Genomic DNA, 17,686 nt, shown 5'->3' on the forward strand with positions numbered 1-17,686 from the left:
TTGAAGTATAAAAAGACGGCCATGGTCAGGGCCTCGGGCAGTGGTTGGTTCACTTGTTCCAGTATTCCTATAGCTGGGCCTGTCTTAAGTTTTGTCCTTTTTGAAAAATAAATATTTCTGCATATTATATAGGGCTGTCCTAATTCTGACATAACATTTGAAAAGGATCCAATTGCTTCATCTTCCTGTATTCAAAGTATGTTTATATTTCAGACATGAGTATAAGCAGAGCATTGGCTTTTTGTAGGGGAAAGAGGAAGGGCCTTTGAGAAGTGGTTTGTCTCCCTCTGGGAAAATCCTGTTACTTGTGATGACAGTGATGTCTTCTACTTTGGAGGACCTTGAAAGCAGCCAGCCCTCTGCACCTCACTTTACCCTCTGGCCCTCAGTTTCCTTTCTGTGCCATGGGAACATCACATTTAGTTCTAACTACATCATTTGGTGGTTGTGTAGTTCCAAAAAAGTATGGTAAGAATGAAGGGACTTTTACAAATTTAAATAACATTTTTTAAAAAAACATGAAGAAATATAGAGAAGTAATTCAAAATTCAAATCTTACCACTAGATAATCCCTGCTGACAATTAAAATAATAATGAAGAGGTATATTCTTTTTTTTTTTTTTTTTTTTTTGTCTTTTCTAGGGCTGCTCCTGCGGCATATGAGGTTCCCAGGCTAGGGGTCTGGCCTACGCCAGAGCCACAGCAATGTGGGACCTGAGCTGTGTCTGCAGCCTACACCACAGCTCATGGCAACGCTGGATTCTTAACCTACTCAGCAAGGGCAGGGATCGAACCTGCAACCTCATGGTTTCTAGTCAGATTCGTTAACCACTGCGCCACTCCAGGAACTCCGAGGTATATTCTTAAGGTTAGGAAATTCTAACAATACTATTCCTCTCATTAAGGGAACTACTTAAGCAGTTTTTTTATTCCTTCCAAGAAACAATTTTATGCATTTACTATAATCCGTCTGTATTTGTATCTGTTGCTTTACATTAAAGGGACCATCACATGCCTCTACACTGTGACTTTTTTACTTGACAGTGTATCTTGCAGGTAACTCTGTATCAGCATCTACAGATTGCCATCAGATGACTGTAATTCATTTAACGAGGTCTCCTTTGATGGACATTTTAGCTGTAGAAATTGCAAGGCTACATTGTTTATCCTTACAGGTAGTTTGGGGAATTATCTGTAGGATGAGTTACTGGTAATGGGACTGCTGGGTTGCAGGTGTGTGCATTTTTTTAGGTGGTGCCAAGTTGCCTCTAGAAAAGCTTTTCTTTTTTTTCTTTTTATTTATTTATTAATTATTATTATTATTATTATTTTGTCTTTTTGCTATTTCTTGGGCCACTCCTGTGGCATATGGAGGTTCCCAGGCTAGGGGTCGAATCAGAGCTGTAGTCTCCAGCCTACGCCAGAGCCACAGCAACGCGGGATCCGAGCCTCGTCTGCAACCTACACCACAGCTCACGGCAACGCCGGATCCTTAACCCACTGAGCAAGGGCAGGGATCGAACCCTCAACCTCATGGTTCCTAGTCGGATTTGTTAACCACTTCGCCATGAGGGGAACTCCCCACATCTTCTTAATTCTTTCATCTGTTGGTAGACATTTAAGTTGTTTCTATGTCTTGGCTATTGTGAATAGTGCTGCAATGAACATATGGGTGTATGTGTCCTTTTCAAGGAAAGTTTTGTCTGGATATATGCTGGGTCATATGGTAGTTCTATATTTCATTTTCTGAGGTACCTCCATACTGTTTTCCATAGTGCTTGTACCAATTTACATTCTTACCAACAGTGTCGGAGGGTTCCCTTTTCTCCACACCCTCTCCAACATTTGTTATTTGTGGACTTATTAATGATGGCCATTCTGACTGGTGTGAGGTGATACCTATAAGTAGTTTTGATTTGCATTTCTCTAATCAGTGATGTCGAACATTTTTTCATGTGCTTGTTAGCCATCTGTATATCTTCTTTGGAGAAATGTCTATTCAGATCTTTACCCATTTTTCAACTGGGTTGTTTTTTTGCTGTTGATGAAGAATGGATGTTAAAAGCTCCAGAATCTTAACCGTCTTGCATCTTGAGAAAAACTTGTGTTTAAAACTAAATGTAAGGAGTTCCAGCCAACAAAAGGAATCTGACTAGTATCCATGAGGACGCAGATCCCTGGCCTTGCACAGTGAGTTAAGTATCTGGTGTTGCGGTGAGCTCTGGTATAGGTAGACGTGGCTCAGGTCCTGTGTTGCCCTGGCTGTGGTGTAGGCTGGCAGCTGCAGCTCCAGTTTGACCCCTAGCCTGGGAACTTCCACATGCCACAGGTGCAGCCCTAAAAACAAAAACAAAAAACAAACTCTGCCACTCCAGAGGAGTGGAGGGAAGATTGGGGATGGGACATGAAAGCTGGATTAGATTAGTCCTTAGTCTTGTTTTGTGTGACTTCAGAGAGTGAAGCTTCAAATAAGCGGGTCAGAGTTAACAGTGAAACAGGTTTTAGTTCATGATAAGGAAGACCTTTGACAATTTAGTCTCAGGAAGAATTGGTTTTGGGAGTTTCTCTTGTGGTGCAGCGGAAATCCGACTAGTATCCATGAGGATGTTGGTTCGATCCTTGGCCTTACTCAGTGGGTTGGGGATCTGGTGTTGTGGTGTGCTATGGTATAGGTTGCAGACACGGCTTGGATCCTGCTTTGCTGTGGCTCTGGCATAGGCCACCTGCTGTAGCTCTGTTTCCACCCCTAGCCTGAGAACTTTCATATGCCATGAGTGCAGCCCTAAAACGCAAAAAAAAAAAAAAAAAAAGAAGAAGAGGAATTGGTTTTCTTGAGCCATGGGGAATAATTTGCTCATTTTCATTCATTGCCTTGTTCCCACACTCCTGTATTTTAATGGAAGGCCTCCTAGGGAAGTTGTGTGGTGAAAGGATTAATTCAGAAATCAAGCAGATGTGGGCTCTTGTTCTGGGCCTTTTCCTTAGCACCTAAACTTTAATCAAATTACTTTAAACCTTGTTTTTTTGGCCATGGCATGCAGCAGGCTTGATGTGGGATCTCAGTTCCCAGACCAAGGACTGAACCCAGACTGCAGTGGTGAAAGCTCTGAGTCCTAATCACTAGACCTTGGGGTACTCCCCCTTCACTGGTGATAATAGAATTGTTAATACATAGAATCTATATAGTGCTTACTTTGTATCAGCCCTGTGCTCCTTAAAGGGATTATCTCATTTAGTCTTCAACACACTGCCTGGAGATAGGTACTTTTATCTTCCCCATTTTAGGGAGAGGGAACAAATTCAGAGGGTTAAGTAACTAACTCAGTTTCATTCAGCTAATAGGCGGGTGGGGCTGAGGATTAAAAGCATTTAATCCTGTTACATTAACTCTGTTATTTGATGTGTATGAAAGAAAGCTGTCCCACTGCATGAAGTCTGACAAATACTAGATGCTTGGGGAATTGTCTGTGCCACTCTGCCTTTCTTCTTGTCAGGTATCACCTTTTCATATAATTTGAGAGGCCAAACTATTAATCTGAAATTACTTGGTATGTATGAAGTCGAAAAGATAATTTGAGGTCATATCTCAGGCAAGTCAAAGTGAAGACTGATTGGATTTACTTTTGTCAGAATTGATACCTTATTTTTTTGTAGAGTGTGAAATAAAGCCAGTCAAAGCACTGACTTCCTTTTTAGGGTCCCTATGATCAGAACACTGGCTTAACATAACTTTTCAGGGAGTTCCCTAGTGGAGTGAAACAGAAGGAATCTGACTAGCACACATGACAGCACACACGATGCTGCTGGTTCGATTCCTAGCCTCGCTGAGTGGGTTGGGGATTTGGCATTGCTGTGAACTGTGGTGTAGGTAGTAGACATGGCTCGGATCTCGAATTGCTGTGGCTGTGTTGTAGGCCAGCAGCTGTAGCTTCAATTACACCCCTAGCCTGGGAACTTACATATGCCGCAGGCGTGGCCTTTATGAGAAAACAAAAACAAAAACAAAAAAACCCATAACTTTCAGTTTATTAGGTTTCAGCTTCCTTAATTACAACTGTCAACCATTCTGGTCTTAGCTTGATTTGCTTTGTGTGTTCCCCAGTATCAGCCCTTCAGAATGTGTTCCTTTACATTACATGCTTTTTTTTTTCTTTTTTGGTTGCACCTGCACCATGTGGAAGTTTCTGGGCCAGAGACTGAACCCAAACCACAGCCATGACCCAAGTTATAGCAGAGACAATGCCAGATCCTTAACCTGCTGCTTCACTGGAGAACTCCCTACATGTTTTTTTTCTTATGGAAAATTTCCATTGTGCAAAACTCTATGACTTTAGGAAACTGTTTAAGAGGAAAAGAACAGTCACAACCTGTTATTTTTCTTCCAGTCTTTTTAGTTAAAAAAATTTGGGGGGAGTTTCCATTGTGGCTCAGCAGTAGCAAACCCAGACTAGTGTCATGAAGACACTGGTTTTATCCCCGGCCTTGCTCAGCGGGTTAAGGATCTGCCGTTGTTGCGAGCTGAGGCATAAGTTACAGACATGGCTCTGATCTGGCATTGCCGTGGCTATAGTGTAGGTTGGCAACTGCAGCTGTGATTTGATCCCTAGCCTGGGAACTTCCATATGCTGCAGGTGCAGCCTAAAGAGAAAAAAAATTTAACAAATTAATTACAGTATAATTCATTTATTATTTGCCAGTTTCTTCTATACAGCAAAGTATTATGTACTTTTTTTTTTTTTTTGGTCTTTTTGCCTCTTCTAGGGCCGTTCCTGCGGCATATGGAGGTTCCCAGGCTAGGGGTCTAATTGGAGCTGTAGCTGCTGGCCTACACCAGAGCCACAGCAACGCGGGATCCCAGCTGCATCTGCAACCTACACCACAGCTCATGGCAACGCTGGGTCCTTAACCCACTGAGCAAGGCCAGGGATTGAACCCGAAACCTCATGGTTCCTAGTTGCATTTGTTAACCACTGCACCACAAAGGGAACTCCGTACATTCTTCTTTTGTATTATTTTTCATCATTGTCTATGCTAGGAGATTGGACATGGTTCCCTGTGCTATACAGTAGGACTTTATTGTTTATCCATTCTAAATGTAATAGTTTGCATCTATTACCCCCAAACTCCTTGAATCCCTCCTACTCACACCCTAATGCACATGGGTTTTAATGTGAGCTGTGATATATTACAAGGAAATTCGTCCTAAAATTTGATGGTATTACACATTAGATATGAAGATACTCCTCTCATTCTTCCATTGCAAAGATTGTTCTGGTATGAGGCTGATATTGCCCTGGCAGGGCTCTGGCATTTCTTGGGCATTGTAGGCTGTTGAGATCCAAAATTTAGTGGGAGAGGAATTACCATTGTGGCTCAGGGGAAACAGATCTGACTAGCATCCAAGAGGATGCAGGTTCAATCCCTGGCCTCGCTCAGTGGGTTAAGGGTCTGGTGTTGCTGTGAGCTGTGGTGCAGGTTAAAGACACGGCTCAGATCTGGCATTGCTGTGACTGTGGTGTAGGCCAGCAGCTGTAGCTCCGATTAGACCCCTAGCCTGGGAACCTCCATATGCCACGGGTACAGCCCTAAAAAGACAAAAGCCAAAAAAAAAAAGAAGAAGAAGAAGAAAAATGACCAACAATGCTAGTACCAAAAGGCTTGAATTAGGGGAGTTCCCGTTGTGGCTCAGCGGTTAGTGAACCCAACTAGCATCCTCAAGGACTCAGGTTTGATCCCTGGCCTCACTCAGTGGCTTAAGGATCCAGGTTGTTGTGAGCTGTGGTATAGGTCACAGATGTGGCGCAGATCCCACATTGCTGTGGCTGTGGCTTAGGCTGGCAGCTGCATCTCCAGTTCCACCCCTAGCCTGGGAACCTCCATATGGTGGATGTGGCCCTAAAAAAGACAAAAAGACCAAAAAAAAAAAAAAAAAAAAAAAAAAAAAGAACTAAGAAAGGAATTCACTTGTGGAGCAGTGAGTTAAGGATCCCAGGTTGTCACTGTAGTGACTTAAGTTGCTGCTGTGGCTTGGGTTCAATCCCTGACCCGGTACAGTGGATTAAGGATCTGGCATTGCCCTTGTTTGCTTCTTTTGTAGCACTTAAAATTCATAGCAGTTACAGCGTGCAGTGAAGTCATTTTTGTGTTTACTGACTACATTTTTGTCTTTCCCCTGGTGGACCAGAGGCTTCCTGAGGCCAGGAGCTGTCTCTCTTTTTGTCTTGCAGCTGTTTTCCTAAATAATCGCTCAGCAGATATTTGTTGAATGCATCAGCAAATGATTAAAGTCTTTTTCTTCTTTTTTTGGCTGCAGTCATGGCATATGGAAGTTCTTGGGCGAAGGATCAAACCTGTGCATCCGGAGCAACCCAAGCAATGCAGTTGGATCCTTAACCCACTGTGCCACAGTAGGAACTCCTAAATTTAACTCTGAGAGCAATTGATTTTTGAAGTTCCGAGGGGTGCCCCTTATAGGTGAATCCTTGGTAAGCAGTGTTGATGGAGGGTCTCCTCACACTTCCAGAGACTACATGATGCACATAATAGAGAAGAAGGAACCAGTGAAGGGCACACCTGTGTCAGGACGAGGGCAGGAGTAAAAAGAGTGCTGACAGGCTTTCCTGGAGCTTTGTGTTTTGAATAATGCCTGTTTGTCTTTTATGTGTAGTGAGTGATACTCCACTCTGGGCAGACTTTGCCTAAGTTTCATAAATATTTAATTGGCTTTTTCAGGAGAATAAAGGCAGCCCCGTTGATGACTGAAAATGACAAAGCATCCACCTAACAGACGAGGAATCAGCTTTGAAGTGGGAGCCCAGTTGGAAGCCCGGGACCGATTAAAAAACTGGTACTTTTATATTTTTCTGTTAATTAAATCCCTTCTGTAAAGGACTTTTGCCAGCACTGATAAAGAGGGTAGCCTGGGCTTTTCTGTAGTGTTTTCCTGCTCCCTGATTCTTGTAAGGTGGAAGGAGACTTAAGTCTAGAGCTGTGGGGATGTCCTTTCTTTTTGGTGCTGCGATCCCTGCGTCAAGGCGACCATCCTCTTCTATCTGTTCCCCTTTTCAGCCTGTTCATCTGAGGGAGGTATGGGAAAAAGAAGCAGGAGTGGTTACAGGGCAGGGAAGAGTTAATTGTGGCAGCTGTCTTGCTTTTGACTGCCTGTTTGGAAGAAGAGACGAGAGAAAGATCAGGGATGGAAGAATGAAGAAAAGGGGTTAGATCTGAACATCTTGTGTGTTGTGAACAACCCCTCCTATTTTCTGCATGTGTTGTTGTATTGTTGAAACTTAGTCATCACATTGTAGGGCTGAGTAGAATGAGAAGCTGAGGGAGTGTAGTCCCAACTCTGTCATTGACGTGTGACCTCTGGCTGGTAATTAGCTGCTTTGAGCAACTTTCATCTATAAATGTGGGTACTAGTGATAAAGACCTCTCAGAGTTTTTTTGAGAATCAGATAATAGAATATGTGGTAAAAGGCCTTATAAACTGTAAAATGATGGTCGTTGTTAAGGATATCCTGGATTTTGGTCGTTTGTTACTGCTTAAGGTGAAAGTGGAGGTTTCAGAACTCAAATCTTTCTGAGTTTTCAGAAAGAAGAGTGTAGTGCTTTTGGGGCTTATCTCAGAATAGACAGGTTAGGTAGTTCCCGTCGTGGCTCAGCAGTTAACAGCATCCATGAGGAGGTTCGATCCATGGCCTTGCTCAATGGGTTAAGGATCTGGCACTGCCGTGAGCTGTGGTGTAGGTTGCCAATGCAGCTCAGAGTCTGCGTTGCTGTGGCTGTGGCTGTGGCTGGAGCTACAGCTCTAATTCGACCCCTAGCCTGGGAACCTCCACATGCTGTGGGTGCGGCCCTAAAAAGCAAAAAAAAGGAAAAAGACTAGACAGGCTAACTAGTTTCTAGTGTGTAAGAAGAAGAGCGGATGGGGAGGGGGAAATGGGAAATGGCTGGAGTAGAAAATGTCTCTGCTCCCTTTTGGGGCTGGGAAAGTTGATGTAAGAATTAGTGACACTTTGAACACCTAGTTTTTAGGCTATTTGTATTTCTGTAATTATTTCCCTTTTTGGTTTCCCTCAGTATTTTTTAAGGGAGCTTTATCAAGGGAAATAAGTCTCTTTAAATTTCCCGTTAAAAAAAAAAAGTGGCTCCTTGAATTGAGGAACCAGCCTTGTCACTGTAGTGGCTCAAGTTGCTGCTATGGCATAGGTTTGATCCCTGGTCCAAGAATTTATGCATAACACGGGTACGGACCAACCCCCCCAAATGATAAATTTGTGGAAAAAATTAATATATAGAAAATGTTTAAAAGTACAGCTAACCATAAAATAATCTATGTACTTGTCATTCAGAATCTCTGAACATTAACATTTTTGTTTTATTTATATTTAAAAAAATAAGGAGTTACTGCTGTGGCTCAGTGGGATAAAAATACCTGACTAGTATCCGTGAGGATGTGGGTTCGATCCCTGGCCTTGCTTGCTCAGTGGGTTAAAGGATCCGGCATTGCCACAAGCTAGCTGCAGTGTAGGTTGCAGATGTGGCTGTGGTGCAGGCTGGCAGCTGCAGCTTTGATTCGACCCCTAGCCTGGGAACTTCCATATGTCTTGAGTACATTTTATACTCTTCCCATTTCAGTTCCCCTCCTGCATTCCTTAGAGGCAACCAGCATTCCTAAAGTTGGATGTTTCCTTTCTGTCCATGTTTTACATTTTTACTATATATCCAGAAATAACACTAGTTAGAATCATTTTGAGTGTTTTTGTTTTTTTCTCTCCTATTTTTGGCCATATCCATAACATGTGGAAGTTCCTGGGCCAGGTATTGAACCTCTGCCACAGCTGTGGCCCAACCTGCTGCAGTGATAGCACTGGATCCTTAACCTGAGTGCCCCAGAGAACTCCCGACTTGAGTAGCTTTTTTTTTTTTTTTAAGGGCCGAACCTGCGGCATATGGAGGTTCCCAGGCTAGGGGTTGAATCAGAGCTACAGCTGCCGGCCTACGCCACAGCCACACAGGATCCAGCTGCTTCTACAATCTATACCACAGCTCATGGCAACATGGGATCCCCAACTCACTGAGCAAGGCCAGGGATCGAACCCATGTCCTCATGTATGCCAGTCGGGTTAGCTAACCCCTGAGGCACGACGGGACTGCCGATTTTCAGTTTTTTATTATGAACATTTTCAAACATAATGAAAAATTGAGAGAATGGTACAGTGAACACTATACTTACCTTCTGTATTCACTGGTTAATGTATTTATCCCATTGGCTTTATATACTTATTGTCCTGTAATCATTAACTCATAATAGTTTCATAATATCTGATATCCAGAACGTATTCAGATTTATGTCTCTTTAGTTGCTTTTAGTCCATGATAATCCTTCTCTCCTCCCTACAGTTTCCCCTTTTTCTGACATTATTTTTAAGAGCTCTGAACAACTGTTTTTTAGAATATTTCACATTCTGGGTTGGTCATATTGTTTTCTTATGGTAAGTGTAACTTGTGTTTTGGATTTTCTTTTCTTTTTTTTTTTGTCTTTTTGCTATTTCTTGGGCCGCTCCCACGGCATATGGAGGTTCCCAGGCTAGGGGTCGAATCGGAGCTGTAGTCTCCGGCCTACGCCAGAGCCACAGCAACGCGGGATCTGAGCCGCGTCTGCAGCCTACACCACAGCTCACGGCAACGCCGGATCGTTAACCCACTGAGCAAGGGCAGGGACTGAACCCACAACCTCATGGTTCCTAGTCGGATTCGTTAACCACTGCGCCACGACGGGAACTCCCGGATTTTCTATTTCTTATAAACTGGAAGTTAAGTCTAGACCTCAGATGAAACATTGTCTTGCAGAATGTTTGAATGCTAATGCTGTGTATTTTATATCGCATCACACTGGGGGACACATAAAGCCATAGCATCCCACTCACTCTTACATGTATCACTTGGATAAGTTAATAACTGCCGTCTCTCACCATCTTAAAGTGAATATATCAGTATCCTGTTCCCCCATACCATTTACCTAATGATTTTAGCATCCATTGATAATCCTTGTCTGAATCAGTTGTACTGGAAGTGAAAGAATAGTGATTTTCTACCTCTGTCATTCCGTCTGTGTTTTATTAGCTGATGTTCTTCTGTAAGAAGAGTGATTTTGTTTTCTCTTTTTAAAGATCACTAAGGACTGAGATTATTCAGTGTTGCTTTGTAGTCAGTTATATTCATTATTCTTTTTGGTGCTGAAATTATCCCAAATTTGGTCAGTGAGAGGCCTTTTAAACTAGCTCTTTTGTTCTTTCGACACACTCCTATTAGTCCTTAAGCATTTTCTTGTTTTCTGGCATTACTAAAAGCCCCAGATTTATTTTGTTCATGTCCTTCTCCCAGACCCTATCCATTTCTGCAAGGAGGCTTGGTTCCTTTTAGTTGTGGGGTACTTAGAAATTAAGCTCCGGGAATTCCTGTTGTGGTACAGCAGAAACAAATCTGACTAGGATCCAGGAGGATGCAGGTTCGACCCCTGGCCTCTCTTGGTGGGTTAAGGATCCGGTGTTGCCGTGAGCTATGGTGTAGGTTGTAGATGTGGCTTGGATCTGATGTTGCTGTGGCTGTGGTGTAGGCCAGCAGCTACAGCTCTGATTCGACCCCTTGCCTGGGAACCTCCGTATTTTGCCGAGGGTGTGGCCCTAAAAAAGCAAAAAAAAAAAAGAAAGAGAAAGAAAAACAAATTAAGCTCTGGGCACTGGTTTGTTTATTGCTGCTACAATACATTGCCTTTAAGGCATTTTTAGTGGGTGGAGCCAAGAAATAAGTTTTTTGAAAAATTGTGAGTTCATTTTTAAATTTCCTATTTATTGATTTTTTATTTTATTTTGGTTACTCCTGCTTCCCAGGCTAGGGATCAAACCTGCGTCACAGCAGTAACCAGAGCCACAGCATTGACCATTAACCTTCTTTGCCATCAGGGAACTCCCATATTTCTAATTAAATGTAACATTTTGTAGTTTCTGTTTTTATTTTTGCCTTCTTTAATATTGAAAACCTCCCCCCAAAAAAGAAAATTTTTGTTTCTAATCACACGAGTATATTGACCTATTTTCTTTATTCTATATTATACACAAAATAATTTTAATATTACAATACCAGTATTACTACTAACAAATCTGAGTGGTGATGGGTCTAAAGCTGTTGCAGCTGTAGTCAGTTACTAGCCATTCAAAAAGGATGTGTTAGGTATATTTTCAAAGGCAGCCACAGTTAGGCTGTCTTTTTTGTTCACTGATATATCTCTACTGCCTCACAATTGAACTTGGCATATAATAGATACTAAATAAAATTTGTGAACTGAGTTTCAAATGATTGTAAGAAGACATTTTCCTAGGTCATTTTGATTGCTTACATCTTAAGCCTGAAAGAAAAAAATAATTTTTTAATGGAAGTCTAGTTGATTTGCAATATTGTGTTAGTTTCAGGTGTACAACATAGTGATTCAGGTTTTTTTTTTTTTTTGCAGTTTATATTCCATTATTAGAAGATATTGAATATAATTGCCTGTGCTATACAGTAAATCCTTGTTGCTTATCTATTTTATATGTAGTGGTTTAAGTGTGCAATCTGATATGCCTAGTTTGTCCCCTCCTCTCTCTCTTTGGTAACCATAAGTTTGTTTCTTTGTGTGTGAAATTGTGCTTGTTCTTACCTTTTTTTGGTTGTTGTTGCACACTTGGCATATGGAAGTTCCTGGTTCAGGGATTGAATCTGAACTGCAGCTGTGGCAGTCTGGGATCTTTAACACATTGTGCCATAATGGGAATTCACAAATCATTTGTATTATTTTTTAGATTCCACATACAAGTTATTATTATTATAATTATTATTATTTGCTTTTTAGGGCTGCACCTGTGGCATATGGAGGTTCCCAGGCTAGGGGTCTAATCGGAGCCACAGCTGCTGGCCTACGCCACAGCCACAGCGATGTGGGATCCAAGCCACGTCTGTGACTTACACCACAGCTCATGGCAATGCCGGATCTTTAACCCACTGAGCGATGCCAGGGATCGAACCTACAACCTCATGGTTCCTAGTTGGATTCGTTTCTGCTGTGCCACAACAGGAACTCCTAAGTTGTTGTTGTTATTATTATTATTATATATATTTTTTGGTCTTTTTAGGGCCACTCCCGCGGTGTATGGAGGTTTCCAGGCTAGGGGTCGAATGGGAGCTGTAGCCACCGGCCGACACCAGAGCCACAGCAACTCAGGATCCAAGCTGCATCTGCAACCTACACCACAGCTCACGGCAACGCCGGATCATTAACCCACTGAGCAAGGGCAGGGACTGAACCCACAACCTCATGGTTCCTAGTCGGATTCATTAACCACTGCACCATGACGGGAACTCCTCTATTTTAGTTTTTAAAGGAAATTTTATACTCTTTTCCATAGTGGCTACATCAGTTTGTATTTCCACCAGCAGTGTGGGAAGGTTCTTTTTAAGAAAAAAAATTTTTTTTAATATTGCAGAATTAGAAAGCAGTTAGGTAAAGGACTGACTTTGCCAGGCTCTCCATATGCAGCTTCTCCATTTAACTTTCTCAACAGACTGAATTTGTTGTTTCAGTTTAATGAAGGAAGAAACCAAGGCTCAGAGGCGAAAGTCCTTTTTCCCAAATTTCAGAGTTGGTCAGTGGTAAAGCTGGGGTTTGAACAACCCTGTCCATCTGACTTCAAAGGCTTGCCATGCCTCCCAGGTGATTCCTTTCCCCTGGTGATACATTTCTCGGTGCTCTTCTTATTTTCTGGATTTACTCTTATTTGGAAAACAAAGACATAAAAAGAGTTTGGTATTTTTCAAAACCCAAGTGTCAGTGGAAATATATGGAGACAACAGTGTGACCCAGAGTAGATCCTTCTGGGTTACTGCATTCATATTTATGAAAGGTCTGTATCTTTGATTAATTTTGTCTGTATTACTTTAGCAGAAACCGTTTTTTCTCACTTTTGTAAACTGCACATATTATTCTTCTGTCAAATTATCAATAAGAGCAATAACAGCTAACGTTTATCAAAGATTTGCTTTGTGTCAGGTATGCTAATTGCTTTACATGTGCTCTCTCATTTAATCCTCCATAGGAAGCCCATTTGGAACTGATGCTCAGAGGTAAAATCATTTGCCCCAGGTTAATCACTGCTGAATTTGAGACCTAACACAGTTCTGTTTTTTGACAGTGGTTTGTGTGACTTACTAGAATTTATTTATAAATCATCCAAGTCGGCTTTTCTTAAGTTACATGGTCTCCCCAAATCATGGAATTAGGATTTCTTTTTTCTTAGAGAGGGGTGTTTATAAAATACAGATTTAGATTTTCCATAGAGATCATCAGTTCTCAAAACAGTTTGTTTATCTCATCAGACAGACTATAGAATATTGATAAGAATCCATATTCTAATTTTGAACCTACCACTCTGTGGTGAACTTTGCACATACCCATTTTCTACTCTGTAGATGGAGTAATCTTGCCCTTTTTACTTTCATGGTTGCATTGATGAGCTGACTGTCTAATCAGTGTCCTAGTAGTGATGCTTGGTAGATAGAATGGAAGCTACTTTTTTTGACACCTTCTGCCTTCTTCCTGTCATCCTACAGGAGCACACCATCTGCCCTGATCAGTCGGCTTGGCCTTCCCTGTTCTTGCTCTGAACACAGTGAAAAAAGGTCCTTCTATCTGTTGCTTTCTTGTCTCTTTGGCATGTTTCCACTACTTTGTTTCTGTTTAAGTTGGTCACAATCTCTTTCCATTTCTCCTACAAAGGATTTAAAAAATCTGAATTTCATAATGTCCTTAGCTCAACATTCTTTTCCGTGGGTGAATAATACTCCATTATATGGGTATACCATATTTTGTTTATCCATTCATCAGTTGGTATTTGTATCATTTTCTCTTTTTGGCTGTTAAGAATAACACTGCTATGAATAATTTGTGAATGAATTTTTTCTTTTTTTAAAATGATGTTTATTTTTTCCATGATAACTGTTTTATGGTGTTCTGTACAGCAAGGTGACCCAGTCACACATACGTATATACATTCTTTTTCTCACATTGTCATGCTCCATCATAAGTGACTAGATATAGTTCCCAGTTCCCAGATACAGCAGGGGCTCATTGCTTGTCCATTCCAAAGGCGATAATTTGCATCAGTTAACCCCAAATTTCCAGTCCATCCCACTCCCTCCCCCTCAGCAACCACAAGTCTGTTCTTCAAGTCCCTGAGTTTCTTTTCTATGGAAAGGTTCATTAGTGCCGTGTGTTAGATTCCCAATATAAGTGATATCATATGGTAGTTGTCTTTTTCTTTCTGACTGACCTTACTTAGTATGAGAGTCTCTATTTCCATCCATGTTGCTGCACCTTCGGCATATGGAGATTCCCAGGCTAGGGGTCGAATTGGAGCTGTAGCTGCCTACCTACGCCACAGCTGCAGCAATGCCAGATGTAAGCCGTGTCTGTGACCTACACCACAGCTCATGGCAATGCCAGATCCTTAACCCACTGAGTGAGGCCAGGGATGGAACCTGAATCCTGATGGATTCTAGTCAGATTTGTTTCCTCTGAGCCGTGACAGGAGCTCCTCAATAAACTTTTTATTTTAATGGTTGAAAGGCACATGAAAAGATGCTCAACATTGCGAATTATTAGAAAAATGCAAATAAAACTAAACGAGGTATCAGCTCATACTGGTCAGAATGACCATCATCAAAAAGTCTACGAAACTAGTGCTAGAAAGGGTGTGGAGAAAAGGGAACCCTCCTGCACTGTTGGTGAGAATGTAAATTGGTACAGCCACTATTGAGAACAGTATGGAGGTTCTTTAAAAAACTAAAAATAGAGCTACCATAGGATCCTGCAGTCCCACACCTGGGCATATATTCGGAGAAAACTTTAATTTGAAAAGATAGGTGCATTCCAGTGTTCATTGCAGCACTACTTATAATAGGCAAGACATGGAAGCAACCTAAATGTCCATCAGCATATGATGGAAAAATAAGATTTGGGGTGTGTGTGTGTGTGTGCGCGCGCGCGCACATGTAAAGTAAGCCAGAAAAAAAAAAAAAATAAAGTAAGCCAGAAAGAGACAAATGTCATGATATTGCTTATATGTGGAATCTAAAATATACACACACATCCATACCTATACAAACATGCAAATGAGGTTATTACCAAAACAGAAAGAGACTCACAAAGATAAAAAAATTTGTGTATGGTTACCAAAAGAGAAATGAGGGTGGGGAGAGGGATAAATTAGGAGTTTGGGGTTAACATATACACACTACTTTATAGAAATTAGATAACCTACAAGGATCTACTGTATAGCACAGGGAACTATACTCAATATTATATTTTTTAGTAATCTACAAGGGAAAAGATTCTGAAAAAGAACATATATATATATAACTGAATTGCTGTGCTGTACACCTGAAACTAACACAGTATTGTAAATCAGTTGTAGTTAAATTAAAACATTTAAAGTTCTCTTGTGGGGCATCAGGTTAAGGATTTGGTGTTGTCACTGCAGTGGCCTGGGTCACTGCTGTGGTGCGGTTGCAGCCAAAAAAAGTCAAAAATTTAAACAACAAAGTGTGGAATTCCTGTCGCAGCTCAGCAGAAATGAATCTGACTAACATCCATGAAGATGCAGGTTTGATCCCTGGCCTCGCTCAGTGGGTTAAGGATCCAGCATTGCCATGAGCTGTGGTGTGGGTTGTAGACATGGCTTGGATCTGGCATTGCTGTGGCTGTGGCGTAGGTAGGCAGCTACAGTTCCGATTTGACCCCTAGCCTGAGAACCTCTCTATATGGGGTGCGGCCCTAAAAGACCAAAAAAAAAAAGCTTTTTATTTTAGAGTAGCTTTAGATTTGCAGAAAAATTCCAGAGATAATAGAGTTCCTATATATGACACACCCAGTATCCTCTGCTATTAACATGGTACATTAGTGAGAATGAAATAGAAGGAAAAGAATAAGAGTAGAAATGTAAGGTACAGTTGTTATGTTTAATGAACCAATATTGGTATATTAACTAAAGTCTATATTTATATATCCTTAATTTTCCTCTAATGTCCTTTTTATTTTCCAGGATCCCATCTAAGATATAACATTACATTTAGTGGTCACATCTCCTTAGGCTGCTTTTGGTTATATTGATTTCTAGATTTTCCTTGTTTTTGATAATTTTATTTATATCATTATGGACATTTATTTTAGACTTTGGTACAATCCAGTAGTACTATGTTATTTATTTTGTTGGTCCTATTGTTACATTGGGAGCTCTTTCATTTGGCTTTCGTGTCCTTTTGACATCCTTTCATCATAACTGTATTTAATACTTCCTTATTTCTGGCGCTACAGAATATCCCTGGCTCATCTTGTGTGTACTTCCTGCCCTAGTCCTAGAATCACCCATTTTTTCAAGGAGTCCTGGTTTCTTTTTTTGAAAAATAGTATTAGGTACTGAGATCTGGCTTCTAGGTGTACCCCTTGTTACTGAGGGTCACTGCTTCTGGATTCTGAATGACGGTGATGATGATTTTGAATGAAAAGTAAAAACAGACAAGTGACACAGAACCCAACAGGCAGAACCTTTCAAAGCCCTTTGAGGCCACCTTGGCTTCTCTCTTCCACTCCATCATTTAGTCCATCAGCTGTCAGATTCACCTATAGAATCTATCCTGACTCTAACGCTGGCTGCCTCCTCTATCCTAATGATGTGGCCTGAGCTCCATCATGGATCTTCTGAACCTCACTCAGTAGTAGCCACCTGACTGGTCTCCTACATTCTTCTCGACCACTTTTCCTCCTCAGGCTCTTTTCCACTCAGTAGCCGGTAGTAGGTTCTGGATTTTTTTTTTTTTTTTTTTTTTTGACTGCTAAGCTTGATGTAGATTCTCAGTTCCTAGACCAGTGATTGAACTTAGCCATAGTGGTGAAATTACCAGGTCCTAACCTCCAGACCACCAGGGAACTCCTGGTCCTGGATTTTTTTCTTTCTTTCTTTTTTGGCCTCTTTATGGTATATGGAGCTCTGAGGCCAGGGATCAGATGTGAGCCACAATTTCAACCTCTGGTGGAGCTACCATAAGTCCTGATCCTTAAACCCACTGTGCTGGGCTGGAGGTTGAACCTGCATCCCTTTGTTCCAGAGATGTCGCTGATCCCGTTGTGCCACAGTGGGAACTCCTTGGTTCTGGATTTTTTTTTTTTTTTTTTTTAATGGCTGTACCTGCAGCATATAGAAGTTTGAAGGCTAGGGGTCAAATCAGAGCTGCAGCTGCTGACCTGTGCCATAGCCAAAGCAACACAGGATCCAAGCTGCATCTGCAACCTGCACCACAGCTCATGGCTGGATCCTTAACCCACTGAGGCCAGGGATCAAACCTGAGTCCTCATGGTTACTAGTTGGGTTCATTACCACTGAACCAAAAGGGAACTTCAGGTTCTGGATTTTTTTATAAAAATTTTTGACAATTTTTATGCCAGTTTACAGTTATAAGACATTGAATTAAGAAAAGAACAAAGATGGTACTTCTTAAAATTATTTATTTATTTTACAATTATTTATTTATTTATATATTTTGGTCTTTTTAGGGCCACACTCTCACATATGGAGGTACCCAGGCTAGGGATCGA

At 41.3% G+C, this 17,686-nt stretch overlaps 1 protein-coding gene across 5 annotated transcripts in view; it reads left to right on the plus strand.

Annotated features, from left to right (window-relative positions):
- The window catches only part of PHF20 (PHD finger protein 20), a 149,778-nt gene that overhangs the window by 15,843 nt on the left and 116,249 nt on the right, over positions 1–17,686 (plus strand). For all 5 annotated transcript variants that reach the window (XM_021078131.1, XM_021078127.1, XM_021078130.1 and 2 more), the window contains one exon: positions 6,733–6,847. Coding sequence is in view for 4 of the 5 variants with exons in the window: in XM_021078127.1 (XP_020933786.1) it covers positions 6,765–6,847 (83 nt within the window). In the remaining variant the exon portion in view is untranslated. The remainder of the gene's footprint in view (positions 1–6,732; positions 6,848–17,686) is intronic.

The sequence above is a fragment of the Sus scrofa genome, chromosome 17 (assembly GCF_000003025.6).
Source record: "Sus scrofa isolate TJ Tabasco breed Duroc chromosome 17, Sscrofa11.1, whole genome shotgun sequence".
In the NCBI taxonomy this organism is placed as follows: Eukaryota; Metazoa; Chordata; class Mammalia; order Artiodactyla; family Suidae; genus Sus; species Sus scrofa.